The 13,013-nt window shown below is 54.8% G+C and overlaps 3 protein-coding genes across 6 annotated transcripts; 1 reads left to right on the top strand and 2 right to left on the bottom strand.

Moving 5' to 3' along the window:
- Positions 1-86: 86 nt before the first annotated feature.
- LOC134502473 (serine protease HTRA2, mitochondrial-like) lies at positions 87-1,326 on the bottom strand. Its single transcript, XM_063310847.1, has 3 exons — positions 1,199-1,326; positions 580-675; positions 87-475 (listed from the first exon to the last, which is right to left on the bottom strand). The coding sequence occupies exons 1-3, from the start codon at positions 1,219-1,221 to the stop codon at positions 310-312; spliced, it is 285 nt and encodes a 94-aa protein (XP_063166917.1). The 5' UTR covers positions 1,222-1,326; the 3' UTR covers positions 87-309.
- Positions 1,327-1,329: 3 nt separating this feature from the next.
- LOC134502422 (serine protease HTRA2, mitochondrial-like) lies at positions 1,330-3,375 on the bottom strand. The gene is made up of 5 exons (XM_063310762.1): positions 2,852-3,375; positions 2,559-2,763; positions 2,103-2,297; positions 1,521-1,629; positions 1,330-1,355 (listed from the first exon to the last, which is right to left on the bottom strand). Exons 1-5 carry the CDS (start codon positions 3,373-3,375, stop codon positions 1,330-1,332), a joined length of 1,059 nt encoding a protein of 352 aa, XP_063166832.1.
- Positions 3,288-6,725, top strand: AUP1 (AUP1 lipid droplet regulating VLDL assembly factor). 4 transcript variants are annotated; one of them, XM_063310845.1, is made up of 12 exons: positions 3,289-3,435; positions 3,515-3,658; positions 3,763-3,907; positions 3,992-4,179; positions 4,269-4,341; positions 4,435-4,508; positions 4,649-4,715; positions 4,816-4,924; positions 5,212-5,352; positions 5,947-6,092; positions 6,183-6,271; positions 6,386-6,725. In XM_063310845.1, the coding sequence occupies exons 1-12, from the start codon at positions 3,374-3,376 to the stop codon at positions 6,432-6,434; spliced, it is 1,287 nt and encodes a 428-aa protein (XP_063166915.1). In that variant the 5' UTR covers positions 3,289-3,373; the 3' UTR covers positions 6,435-6,725. The 4 variants fall into 4 exon arrangements, with proteins under 4 accessions (XP_063166916.1, XP_063166915.1, XP_063166913.1 ...); XM_063310843.1 differs by having other exon boundaries at positions 4,269-4,508; XM_063310844.1 differs by having other exon boundaries at positions 3,763-4,179.
- Positions 6,726-13,013: the final 6,288 nt, after the last annotated feature.

Below are 13,013 nucleotides of genomic sequence, written 5' to 3'. Positions count from 1 at the left end.
ATTTCATTACAAAAGCCAGACATGAGCTCTCCACCAAATGCTTTTGAAGGCAAAGGAGAAGATGGCCTCAGCGCCCTTTCCTCCTCCTTGGGAAGAGCACCGCGTGGTCCTTTAATGAGGCGGCCCCAGCAGAGGGATGAGAGGCTCTGCCATGCCAGCTGGGCCCCTTGCCATCCCCAGCCCACAACCATGTGGTGCTGTCGATTCCCTGCCAAGGTCACAGGGGGCAGAGGCCCAGCCCGCTCTCTGCTTGTGGGAAACAGCCTTCAGAATCCAGAGGTCGGGGGGCTGAGTCCTGCCCCGAGTCCTCTACTCTGTGACTTCGGGAGTGATAGTCAGCAGCAGCACCTCATAGCCCCGGTGGACCAGCAGAGTGAGGCGGGTCTGGGTCCGCACAGCCTCGTAGATGTCTTCTGCCCGCCGAGACGCCTTCCCGTTGATCTCCGTTATCACGTCCCCTGCTTTTAAGCCCGCCCTGTGGAAGAAGAGAGCAGCACCAGCAGAAGGCTCTTGTCACTGGCCCCTAACTGGGGCACAAGGAGGCCCAGCAACCTTTCCCCTCAAGAGCCCAGCACCTACTGATGCGCTGGGGAGCCCACGATGACCTTGTGGATGAGAACACCATAGGGGACATCAGGGAAAGAAGGGTTCCTCCCTTTCAGCTCTGACAGGATGCTGGGAAGGAAACAGAAGGATCACAGGGCCCGCCAGCATGCCCAGTGCAGGAGGGATGGGCAGCAGCCCCGCTGCACCAGAGGGCCCCTTCCGCCCCTTCCTCTCTGTGCCCGACAGCCACCTTGGCTCCCAGGCCTGAACCAGCCTCCCTGGCAGCCCCAGGCCCCTCCCCAGAGAGCGGGATCTGGCCTCCTGAGCAGAGACCTTCTCGCCTGGCTCCTCGAAGCGAGGGAGGAGGACAACCTGCACCCCCACACACACAACCGCATCGCCTGTTCTGCCGCCAGCGGCCCAGACGTGCCCACTGTACTGCCACTGCTGCAGCTCTGGCCAAAGACAAGGCAGGACGTGAGGACACACATCTCAGCTGTGGGGAGGGGAAGCCGAGTTGCTCAGGTTCCACACCGAGACCCTCGGCTGAAAACGGGCTGGGAACAACCGGCTCTGTCAGACGGAACTTCGGTAGGGCAAGGCAGTCCACCCCGCAACCTGGAATTGGATCGATTCAAGCTGGAAGTCCTACCTGGGAGTCAAGGTCAGCATCATCACCCCAATGTAGCGGCGCTTGCCCTCGGAGCAGCCAAACCAGGACTCTGCAACAGGAAAGGCGACTCTCTCTGGAGGGGCACCAACCCACCCTGCCCCAGCCACGCCTCACACCTGTGAAGCACCCGCCACTCCTGGGGCAGAAGAGCCGAGGAGAGCCAGAAGGGGGGGCAGGGGGCCTCTGCAGCAGCCTTCAGGACGCCTGCGAGGGGGGAGCTAAGTCGAAACGCTGGCCCCCGCCACCCCACTCAGCCTTGCGAGGCACCCAAGGCCCAGCCTCTTTTCTAGCCATGGCTCACCCTTGTGCTTCTCCTCCTGCTCCAGGAAGGCTCGCAGCCGGTCGGAGGGAATGGCGAAAGAGATCCCAGGCGTGACCTTCATAGTGTTCACGCCAATCACTTCCCCATCCTAAGAGATGACAAAGGTCTGGTCAGTTACTGGGGAGGGGGCGGGAGAGACAGGAAGCCATCTCGTACAACAGTCGGTCAGGGGCACCCCTGAAGCAAGAGCGCAGAGCCCTCAACGAACCATCCGGGCTATGGTTCTCCCAAGCCTGCCCAAACCGGAGGGATGGCAGTGGCTGCAGGGCCTTCCCATGGGGGCACTACCAACTCTCTGGCCACAGACAACAGCCCCCTGCAGCAGAATAACCAGCTCCCGGGTCCCCCCAAATCGCCTCCAGCAGAAAACTTACGAGGTTGACAAGAGGGCCCCCAGAGTTCCCAAACTGCAAAAGAGAAGGTGGAATCAGCCAAAGCAGCAGCACCTTACCCAGGCCCCTTTTCTTTGTTCGTTTGATAAAAGTACATGGCCGCCCATCTCACATACTGACACGCACACCCCCATCATTCCTCTGGCCTGTCCTCCGGGAGGGAACTTACATCGATGGCAGCATCCGTCTGGATGTACTCCATGTCTGAGGAGGCCAAGCCCAACTCTCGACCTCCGCGCTGGGCCGAGCTGACAATGCCCGAGGTGATGGTGTTCTGCAGGGCAAATGGGCTGCCCATGGCAACAACAAACTCTCCCTGCCGCACCTCGGAAGAGCGGCCCAGGCGCAGCGTCGGCAGCGGGCGCTACGCGCAGGGAGGAGAGAGGCCTGAGCGGCGGAAAGCGGACCCCGCCCCGCCTCCCTCGGCATCCTGGGCCGCGGGACCCCTGCCCACCTCCCCGCGGCTCTTTCACCGTACCCGGCCTCACGGGCACAGCGCCCAGCCGCGAAACACCCGCGCCACGGTCCGTCCCCTCGGAGGGCGCAACCTCCCCCCCCCGGAGGCCCCGGGCAGGGCCCCGATGCCAGCCCCGGGGCTCGGGAGGATCGGGGCGGAGCGAGTCACCTTGGGGTCAATCTTGAGGGTGGCGATGTCGGCCACCTGGTCCACCTGCCGCACCACCGCGTCGTACAGCTCCCCGCTGGCCAGCCGCACCCGGACGCGCCTCCGGTTAGCCACCACGTGGGCGTTGGTCACCACCAGCCCGTCCGCCGAGACCACGAAGCCCGACCCGTTCGAGAGGGGCACCTCCCGCCCCGAGAAGGGGTGCCTGGCGCGGAGCAGAGAAGCCGGGGACTCAGCGCGCGCGGCCGCCTCCCCGCCCAGGGCCCCGGGGTCGCGCCCGCGCCCGCGCCCACCTGCCCAGGATCTCGATGTAGACCAGCGCCGGCGCCGTCTGCTCCACCACGTCCGCGATGAAGTTGTAGGTGCTGCGCGGGGAGCGCGGCGGGGGCTCCGGCACGGCCGCAGACAGGGCCTGCAGCCGCGGGCCGGGGCGCTCCCCGCTGGCCGCGCCGCTCAGCAGCAGCGCCAGCGCCGCCCCCGCCGCCGCCCCGCCGGCCGCCGCCCACCGCGGGGACGGAGCAGCGGAGCGCCGCTTCTCCCCGCGCGGGCCGCCCCCGGCCGCCGCCGTCAGCACGGCCCTTGGCTGCCCGGGGCCCGCCCGGAGGGCCACCCGCGCCGCCGCCGCCAGCCTCGCCGCCATTCCTCGCCAGGCGGAGCCGCGGGGCAGGCCGGGAGATGTAGTGCGGGCGGCCCTCACCGCAGTGCCGGAAGAGGAGGGGCTGCGCGAACGCGCTTCCTCCGCTCGCCCGCCGCGTAAGATGGCCGCCGCGCGCGCGGTCCGTCCGTGAAGGGAGGCGAGGCGCCTCAGCGGAGGCATGGAGCCGCCGCCGCCGCCCGCCGCCGCCGCCGGGCCCGAGCGCCTCTTCGACTCCCACCGGTGAGGGGGGGCGAGTCCGCGGGGGGGCGGGGGGCCGCCCGGGGCTCTCCCGCCATACTCCGTGCGCCTTTCCCCGCAGGCTGCCGAGCGACGGCCCGCTCCCGCTGCTGCTGGCGTTGCTGCTGTACGCGCCGGTGGGGCTGTGCCTGCTGCTGGTGCGCCTCTTCGTGGGGCTGCACGTCTTCCTAGTCAGCTGCGCGCTCCCGGACGGCGCCCCGCGCAGGTGAGCCGCGCGCCCCGCGGGGGGAGGGGGAAGGCGGGGAGGGGGCGGGGGGAGCGCCCCGCCGCTCCGCTCCGCTCGCTCGCCGCCCGCCGTCCCGCCCGCAGGTTCCTGGTGCGCGCCATGTGCTCGGTGCTGGGCCTCTTCGTGTGGCAGAGCCGCCCGCGCAGCCTCCGCGCCCGCGTCTTCGTGGCCAACCACGTCACGCCCTTCGACCACAACGTCCTCAGCCTGCTGGTCTCCTGCAGCGCGGTGAGCGGGGGGCGGCGGGCCGGGCGGGCTCCCTCGCCGCCTGCCGCCCTGCCTGCCCTGACCGCCTGCCCGTCTCCCCCGCAGCCCGTGCTGAACGGCGCCGCCGGCTTCATCTGCTGGTCCCGCGGGTTCCTGGAGGTCGCCGGCGCCGAGAGCCGCGCGGAGCTGCTGGAGTCGCTCAAGGGCTACTGCTCGCAGGGCAGTAACCCGCCGCTGCTGCTCTTCCCCGAAGAGGCCACTACCAACGGCCGGGTGGGGCTCCTGCGCTTCAGGTGGGCCCGGGGATGGGATGGCGGGGCAGGGGCTCCAGAAGCAACGCCGAACCCCCCCCCCCCCACTAACCGGCCCCTTCTGTCCCCAGCTCCTGGCCCTTCTCTATCGTGGACACGGTCCAGCCGTTGGCGCTGCAGGTCTGGAGGCCCTTTGTGGCGGTGGTGAGTGCTTCTCTCTGGAGGATGCTTGGCTTTGCGCTGCCTCGCTCTTGCCTGTTTTTTGACAGATGGCCTCCTTTTCCTTTTCCCTCAAAGAGCGTGGCTGGCGCTTCCTGGGTCACTGAGCTGCTCTGGACTTTTTTTGTTCCTGTCACTGTTTATCAAGTAAGGTACTAAAACTCTCTGCTTTTTGGTGGGGGTGGGCGAGAGGAGCCCTTTGGATCCAGACTCAGACATCCCTCAGCCTGAAGGGCAGCAAGGAACTGGTGGTCTGACACTGACACCCTGGGGGCTTCTCTCTCCCCTCAAGGTGGCTCCCATCTGTGTGCAGGCAAGCCGAGGAGACCCGGGAAGAATTTGCCCTGCGGGTCCAAGAGGTAGGTGTGGTGGCCCAGGGGTGGTGGGGTCGACACTGGGCTGGTCTGCCCCCAGAGAGCCAGCTCAGAGCTCCCCAGCTCGCGTCTCTGCTGTTTGCAGCTTCTAGCTTTGGAGCTGGGCGTGGCGTCTACGTGTCTCACAGCCGCTGACAAAGCAGAGCATCTGAAGCGCCTCCGCCACAACCCTGCTGCTCCCCGTCCTCCCCCACGTGAGTCTCTGCGTCCACCCCGGGTGGACCGTCTGGCTTCGATAACGATCGCCTGCTGCCTCTCTGCCTTTGGGGGAGCAGCTCCCTGCTGCCCTGACCACTCTGTGGGTTACAGCAGCAGCTGGAAGTTCTCACTGAATCCTTAACGTCACCTTGTTGCAAGAGGCAGCGGGACAGGACCTGCCGAGTATGGTACCAGGGAGCGCAGTGGCTGGGAAAGGAGCCCACGCTGCAGGGGTGGGGGTGGGGGCTGCGGGAAACTGCCTCATTCCTTCCTTTCTTTGCAGCTGTAAGCCAGCCCTCTGGGGGCTGGCCTCCTGCCTCCCGCAGCGTGGCCTCCACAGAGGATGTACACTTGATAGGCCTGGCCCAGCGCGTCCGGGAAGTTCTGCCCCATGTGCCCATGGCAGCCATCCGCAAGGACTTAGGTGAGGGATCCCCAGAAAGGGAAGAAGCAGCAGCCAGAGGGTCCATGTGTGTTGTTGTGCCCTTCAGCTGAGATTGTTCCTAGGGTCTAAGGGGAAGGCACAGGATTGCAGCTAGGGAACCTGGGAACAGTAAGTACCGTTTGTAGCACAGAGGGCTTTGAGCAGATTTTGTAGCACTTTGTCAGGTCCTGAAGAGGGTAGAGTGTGTCTTTCTAGGATGTCCGTGTGTCCATAATGGGGCAACGGTTGTAGGGGGAACCCAGCAAGCAGGTGGTAAAAGTGCATTTAGGGGAGAGAAAGTATTTTCAGGGATAAAAACTGTTATTTTTCTTTCTGCCATCTTCCATTTGAGATATTTCAGAAGTGTTGAGAAGCATTTTCTCTGCACAGGCACATGTTTGACTGAGTTCCTTGAGCATGTGCACGTCATCCTAGGACAAAGTACAACAGAAGGAACACGTAGGGCGTCAGTTTAGCCTAGATGCTTGTGGGGAAGGAGGCCTTTGTTACGAGGGATTGTGTGGTTGTGGGAGGGGACCCTGAGTCGCTGCTTGTCTTCGCTAAACAGGGCTACTCATTCCCTTCCTTCCTCAGCTCAGACTAACTGCGTGGACACCACAATTGCCAATCTTCTGGAGGGGCGGGTTCCCTTCACACCCGAGGCAGAGACTGAAGGTTTTTTGGCTGCGGCTCCACCCTTCTATGGCGCTCAGTATCCTTCCACCTCCCAAATGGCCCCGGTACTTGCAGTCAGGCCCAGGAGGCCACGTGTGTTTTTCTATGGGAAGCGTGGTTGGGCAGGTTCCTAAAGAGGCGTCTGTTTTCCTCAGGCATCGGGGAAAGTCTTCGCCAGGTCTGCGGAAGCGAGGCAGCTCTCTCTCCAGGAACGAAAGCAAGCGCTCCGGGACTATGCCAGGAGGTGGTGGACCCCCTTTTTCTGTGGGCAGAGGGTTACCTGTAGAACAGGAAGCAGCCCCTTTAGGGGTGGCAGAAAGCGGCAACTTGCACTGAAAGTTTTTTCCTCTCTTCTCAGGAGGTACACAGAGAAGTACGGAATGACCCACGCCGAGGGGGGCTGCTGACCAGCGCGTGTCTTGTCTTGAACTTGTGGCTCAGTTGACAATGGATCTTTGTGGGGATCGCTGCTGTCTTGGGTTGACCCTGGCGGCAGTGCTCGACAAGTATTGGCAAACGTGCCATCTGTGGGCTGTCTCTGCAGATGAGGAGGCTGCAGCTCCAGCGAAGGGGAGGCTCCCAGCCTGCCTGCATTTGCCATTGCCACGCCTGGACCTAGCATTGCCAGGCCTAAGACTGCACAGTTGGGGAGCGGGGGGGCTTTAAATAACAAAATAAATGTGACTCTTAACGCTCGTCTTCTTGGCCCAGTGCTGCTGCTTTTGGTGTGAGAGTGCCCTGGAAAGGCCGCGTTTCTTGTAGAACCTTTGGAGGCTCCTGACTGCCCCATGCGGCCTCCTGCTAGGTCTTCGGCACTGCTGGGGTGTTGCTTCAGAGGACAAGCTCTGGCACCAGTGGCTGATCTTACGTCAGTGGTGGGTAGGCAGGGGGGACCAGCCTATATATGTTGTGTGTTAAGCCTGTTCTGGGACTCCCACCGTGTTCTTTTTGGGCTTTTTACCAAAAAGTGGATGTTCCAGGTGTCCAGACCAACTCTCTGATTTTTTAGGAATCACGAAACTGGCTTGGAAATTCTGAGGGTTGCTTCTGGAAGGTGTTTGATCATTGCCAGCTGCGGAGAGAGATTTTTGCATTAAGTTAGTTGCTGTTGCATTTTCTTAGCTGCCTTCTGCTGATGATTAGAGTTTCCACAGGATGAGAGTCTGGCTTATTGTTAGGGGGCTTTGTCTAGGCTGCATGGTTTACTGGGCTTCACCAAGGTTGGTTAGCTTGTGGCTCAGAGTCGGGCAAACCCAGGCATCGAGTTGGACGTTTGATGGACAGTTGTAGTTGCTTTCCAGACCAGCTGCCTGGCCCTGGCTGTGTTTAGAGCCCTCAGGGGGCTGAAAGGGGCCCCTGCATTGCTTGCTGGCAGCCAAGTGGGTGGAGGCTGCCAGGAGTGGTAGCCAAGTTTGATTGCTCAACTGTTATCAGTTCCTAACTGTGTGTGTACAGCAACTTTGCCTACAAACCACTTAACCTAGATTGTGAGGGTGGTGGGGCATTTTGAACCATACTCAGCTGCACTGATGGGGTCACACAACACACTAAGCTAAAATAAGGTTGGCTGGTTTGCAGTTCAGCACCCAGTGGGGACCCAAACAGTGTTCTGGGCACAACCTCCCAAGGCAAAGCCATTTCTGGAAGGGCTTTTTTTAAGCTTCCTCTCTTTGGCTGTCATTAATCCCTGCATTCCTGTCCAAGAGCTCACAAGTGCACTGTTGTTCTGTTCAGAGAACTTGCCCAATACAGACATCAAGCTGACAGGTCTGTAATTTGCTGGGTTCTCCCCCTTCCCTTTTTTTGACAATAGAAATAATACTTGCTCCCCTCCAGTGTTCTGGGACCCCACCAGTCCTCCCAGAGCTTATTGCAACGTGTATAGGGTCTTAAAGGCAATATCGGAACGGGGACAGAGATGGCTCCACCAAGCAGTCTAGCAGTACGATGGTGCAAAAGGCTGCACCTGCTTGCATATAAATTACAACCATATTCTGCAAACAAGCAGGCAGACACGTCCTTTCCCATGTGCACTGCATGCACACTGAGAAGAAAAGCAGAGAGAAAAATAGAATAGCTTTCTCCTCTGCCAGCCCCATGGCCAAAAGGGAGTTGGAAGATACCAAGAGCTCTGTGGAAGAATCTCAGCCTCTCCAGTGCAGGCTGCCACGTTCCCTACTGTGACAGGACACGTGCTGATTTGCACTCTTGGTTCGGGCCTCATGCCTCCTCTCCTCTTCATGTGCTGGTTCCTTTCTCAAGGAAGGAAAGATTTATTAGTTTCAGCCAGGCAACCACGATAGATGTTTCATTTGTTTATCAGCTCTAAATGTATTTTTCAGCATTCTTAACCGGTTCTTCTCTTTGCTCTTCTTCAGCCAGCGAGGAGGAGGAGGAGGAGACACACAAAGCATAGTAGCATTCAGGGGGAATGTGTAACAGGAGAACACGACTAGAGAATAGAATAAAGAGGTACATGTTATAAAGAGAATGCGGCTGTACGTTTTGCATCACGTTCACAAAGATGACAGTTCGCAGTTAACCTGCACTAGTTCCAACGGTACCCTGGGCATAGAGACTTGATTTCATTTAAAGTAGCTAAGTGTCTCTTGTCCTTGTCCCCTGGTCTGTCCTGACTCACAGTTCCCTCCTCCCTGTGCCATGAGGAGGACCAGCTGGGCTTCAATTCTCTCCCGGATGAAGGCACATGCAAAATAGAAGTTAAGAAGTTCACCCTCTCGGCTTCCAGTGCAATTTGGTAGACTGATTGGTTCTGCTTTTGGAAGCAGTGCCGGTGGTGCAGCATATTCTCCGAAGGTAAGGAGAATCTGGGAAATCACCCTTTTTGTTCTCCAGACAGCAGTTTCTCGCGTGGGGCTGTGTGTTGTGGAACAGAGTTCCTGCAATCAGTCTGTGACTGAGACTGCTGCAAGGCTGTCATCAATTCGAGTTTGGGGCTGTGCCGAAGTCAAAAAACAGACACTAAATCTTGCCACCCCATTTCTAAAAAAACCAGGGTTTCTTTTGTATATTTGTTACCTAAGACAGGCTTTTTACAGCAAAGAAATGCAGAATTTCAGTGATGTTCATTATTTTCAGGATTTATTAATTGGGAAATTTGGCATATACAGTATATATACAGTATATATATATATATATACATATACACACACACACACAGTATATCTTCAAATTTTGCCACTGCCCATCTTTCCCCAGAAGAGGGACTCAGGTGGATTACAATAAAGCTAACAAGCTAAAAACAATAACCATAAATAGTATATGAAATATAGATACAAATACAAAATATAAACATAAAAAAATAAAATCCAGATGGCAGTAAAAGTTCTAACTCAGTTCATATTATGTGAGGAGCACTCTAAGGCACCAGCCATACTCAAGAATAACTACTCCCCTCCCTGCCCCAAGTGAGGCGGCAGAGCCAGGTCTTCAGGATCTTTTGGAAGGCCAGGAGCGATGGGGCTAGCCTCACCTCTGGGGGAAGAGTGTTCCAGAGGCAGGAGCCACTGCAGAGAAGGCCTGCCTCCTGGACCCCGCCAGATGGAATTCTCTTGCAGACAGCGTCCGCAACATGCCCTCTGCAGGAGCAGGTGGGGTGGGTAAATGTAATGGGGAAGAGGCGGTCCCTTAGGTAACCTGGCCCCATGCCATGTAGGTAAAGGTGATAACCAACACCTTGAATTGTACCCGGAAGCAAACTGGTACCCAATGCAGCTCGTGCAGCAAAGGTGTTACATGTGCTGATCTTGGGGCACCAAGAATTGCCCGTGTGGCCACATTCTGGACCAGCTGTAGCTTCCGGATACTCTTCAAGGGTAGCCCTGTGTAGAGCACATTGCAGTAGTCTATATGGGAGACGACCAGGGCATGAGTGACTGTTCAAAGGGCCTCTCGGTCCAGGAAAGGGCGTAACTGGGGCACAACACGGAGTTGAGCAAAGGCCCTCCTGGCCACGACTGCCACCTGCTCTTCAAGCAGGAGTCATGAGTCCAGGAGGACCCCCAGATTCCACACCGGGTCTGTCTGGGGCAGTGCAACCCCATCCAGAACTAGAGATGGTAAGTTCCCGGATACAGAGGAGCCTCTGACCCACAGCCACTCCGTCTTACCAGGATTCAGTCAAAGCCTGTTGTTATATACTACATACATAGTGTAATGCTGAGATTTTCTATTGCCATTTTTTTCATAAACTTAAGTTTTGAGGACTATGAAAGATTTTTCCTACTTCAATGAATCTGCAGAGTTGAATTTCGACCTGCTTTTACTTTCCTGTGGGAATTGCCTTTGTTTTCACTTTCTACTTTGCTGATTGGTTACTTCCAAAGATAAGGAGCTGGAGGATATTTTTAATACAACTGCCTTAATGGACTTTACCTTCTTGAGTCACTAGAGGGCGCCATAATCTGTGGAGGGACATGGAGGAAATTAAAACAATTTTTAAAGAATTTTATCTTGAAGTCACTCAAGTTCACCACCACTTCTCAGAACCTCTGGAGTTCAAATTGTGCCAACAATTGGAAGAGGCTGATAAGGTGGAGAATTATCCCAAATACAAACCTGCTTCTCCAAAGAAGAAGATGAGGATTTGTGACTCAGAATCAAAAAGTGAAGGGGGAAAAATTGTGGAAATCTGAAGAAGAAATTGATTTGGATCTAAAAAAGGAACTGAGAAAGACTGTCACTGCAACATTAAGATCAAGAAAGAATTGGACTTCAAATGCTGGAAGGTTCATGAAGAATATTTGGACTTTTCAAGGCAGGCTGCAAAATTGGAGACTTATGGGGGGAAAGCTCTGTGTATAATGTTGAGATATGTAAATGCTTTCATTTACTTTGAAGTGGGATAATTGCTTAAATATGTTTATCAGGATGGCTTTTTAAGGGTTTACGTCAGGCTCTCTCAACCAGGGTTCCATGGAACCCTCGGGTTCTGTGAGAGGTCATTAGGGGTTCCCTGGGAGATCATGATTTATTTAAAAAATTATTTCAAATTCGGGCAACTTCACGTTAAAGAGGTAAGTTTCACTCTTTATTTTCAGTTTAAGAACACTGTTAATGTATACATACAGGCCTACCCATGAAACACATAGAAGAATTTTGTAACTTCTGGCCCATATTTAAGCCTGAATGTGCAACCGTTCCCTGGGGCCAGGATTATTTCAAGGGTTCCTCCTGGGTCAGAAGGGTGAGAAAGGCTAGTTTAGATGGATGCTTTTGCTTTCTGGATAACGCTTTTATTTTTGGTAAAAGGAGATTAACAAAGTTACATATATATGCAATAGTATAAGATACTATTATTACAAATAGTAATAAGATGTAGGCAGGTTGTTTTTTGTTAGTTTAGTTGGCAGAGTAATACTATAGTGAAGAAGGATAATATTTAACTCTTTATTAGGTGAAAAACTATGTTGAAGTGATGATACCACTTTGATGGCTGAAAGCGAAGAGGAACTGAGGAGCCTTATGATGAAGGTGAAAGAAGGAAGTGCAAAAGCTGGCTTGCAGCTAAACCTCAAAAAAACCAAGATTATGGCAACCAGCTTGATTGATAACTGGCAAATAGAGGGAGAAAATGTAGAAGCAGTGAAAGACTTTGTATTTCTAGGTGCGAAGATTACTGCAGATGCTGACTGCAGTCAGGAAATCAGAAGACGCTTAATCCTTGGGAGAAGAGCAATGACCAATCTCGATCAAATAGTTAAGAGCAGAGACATCACACTGACAACAAAGGTCCGCATAGTTAAAGCAATGGTGTTCCCCATAGTAACACATGGCTGCGAGAGCTGGACCATAAGGAAGGCTGAGAGAAGGAAGATCGATGCTTTTGAACTGTGGGGTTGGAGGAAACTTCTGAGAGTGCCTTGGACTGCAAGAAGATCAAACCAGTCCATCCTCCAGGAAATTAAGCCAGACTGCTCACTTGAGGGAATGATATTAAAGGCCAAACTGAAATACTTTGGCCACATAACGAGAAGACAGGACACCCTGGAGAAGATGCTGATGCTGGGGAGAGTGGAGGGCAAAAGGAAGAGGGGCCGACCAAGGGCAAGGTGGACGGATGATATTCTAGAGGTGACGGACTCGTCCCTGGGGGAGCTGGGGGTGTTGATGACCGAAAGGAAGTTCTGGCGTGGGCTGGTCCATGAAGTCACGAAGAGGCGGAAGCGACTGAATGAATAAACAACAAGTGGGAAGGCAAGTTTGTTTTAGAGGGAATGTTGTATTGAGAATTGAAATGCTTTATAGAAATGTTTATTTTAGTTTAAATTGGAGTAAGAGATTAATATAGATTTATGTATATCTTTGCTATAGAAAGTCGGAAGTCACTTTGTAGTAATCTTTTATTTTCACACCTTTTTAGTTTCTTTTTCTTTCTTTGTAGGTTTTTTCTTTCATGCTTTTTAGTTTCTACTAAATGTTGAAAAATTTAATGAAGTTTTATTTAAAAAATTAAAGTTTTAAATTAAAAAATGTTCATGGCCACCTGAGGGGGGACTGGTGGGGGTTGATGGAGTTTTAAAGGTTAATAAAAGAGCTCCTGCTTGCATGTCTGCCCATGAGGCAGTGGAGACTGGTAATCCCCAAGCCCAAGGAGGAGGAGGAAGAGGAAGTCAGGTGACCCATGTGACATCACACAAGCACAATAGAGATGCGATTTGCTAGGGCGACCCCCCTATGCTTATGAGACAATGCTGAGTTGATCCCTGATAATTCCAACACCACTTCTCAAGTTCGCATGTCTCAGAGTCCAGAAGGTTCAGCTTCTTCCGCAGTTCTTGGTAACTGCTCCTCGGCAACAGCTTCGTGAGAATGTCCGCAGTCATGTTCCTTGTGGGACAATAGTTTAGACTTATTCCTTGCTCTTGCATGTCCTTTACTACGTGATACTTAACGTCAATGTGTTTAGTTCTCCCGTTAATCTTTTCTGACTGTGAGAGTCTAATACAACTTTGGTTGTTTTCATA

Source organism: Candoia aspera, chromosome 8, assembly GCF_035149785.1.
Source record: "Candoia aspera isolate rCanAsp1 chromosome 8, rCanAsp1.hap2, whole genome shotgun sequence".
Taxonomy (NCBI): Eukaryota; Metazoa; Chordata; class Lepidosauria; order Squamata; family Boidae; genus Candoia; species Candoia aspera.
The sequence above is the reverse complement of the archived record's forward strand: the minus strand, read 5'-3'. Positions and strand labels throughout refer to the sequence as shown.

What these genes read in the sequence shown, in the direction of transcription:
- AUP1 (XM_063310843.1), top strand. Translation starts at nt 3,374, where the DNA reads ATGGAGCCGCCGCCGCCGCCCGCCGCCGCCGCCGGGCCCGAGCGCCTC. An exon ending in CCGGACGGCGCCCCGCGCAG is followed by an intron (nt 3,659 to 3,762) that starts GTGAGCCGCGCG and finishes TCCCGCCCGCAG; the next exon opens with GTTCCTGGTGCGCGCCATGT. An exon ending in CTCCGGGACTATGCCAGGAG is followed by an intron (nt 6,272 to 6,385) that starts GTGGTGGACCCC and finishes CTCTCTTCTCAG; the next exon opens with GAGGTACACAGAGAAGTACG.
- LOC134502422 (XM_063310762.1), bottom strand. Translation starts at nt 3,375, where the DNA reads ATGCCTCCGCTGAGGCGCCTCGCCTCCCTTCACGGACGGACCGCGCGC. An exon ending in AGACGGATGCTGCCATCGAT is followed by an intron (nt 1,630 to 2,102) that starts GTAAGTTCCCTC and finishes GTCATCTCTTAG; the next exon opens with GATGGGGAAGTGATTGGCGT. An exon ending in GCAGGAGGAGAAGCACAAGG is followed by an intron (nt 1,356 to 1,520) that starts GTGAGCCATGGC and finishes CTTCTGCCCCAG; the next exon opens with GAGTGGCGGGTGCTTCACAG.
- LOC134502473 (XM_063310847.1), bottom strand. Translation starts at nt 1,221, where the DNA reads ATGATGCTGACCTTGACTCCCAG. An exon ending in ATGCTGACCTTGACTCCCAG is followed by an intron (nt 676 to 1,198) that starts GTAGGACTTCCA and finishes TTTCCTTCCCAG; the next exon opens with CATCCTGTCAGAGCTGAAAG. An exon ending in GTGGGCTCCCCAGCGCATCA is followed by an intron (nt 476 to 579) that starts GTAGGTGCTGGG and finishes CTTCTTCCACAG; the next exon opens with GGCGGGCTTAAAAGCAGGGG.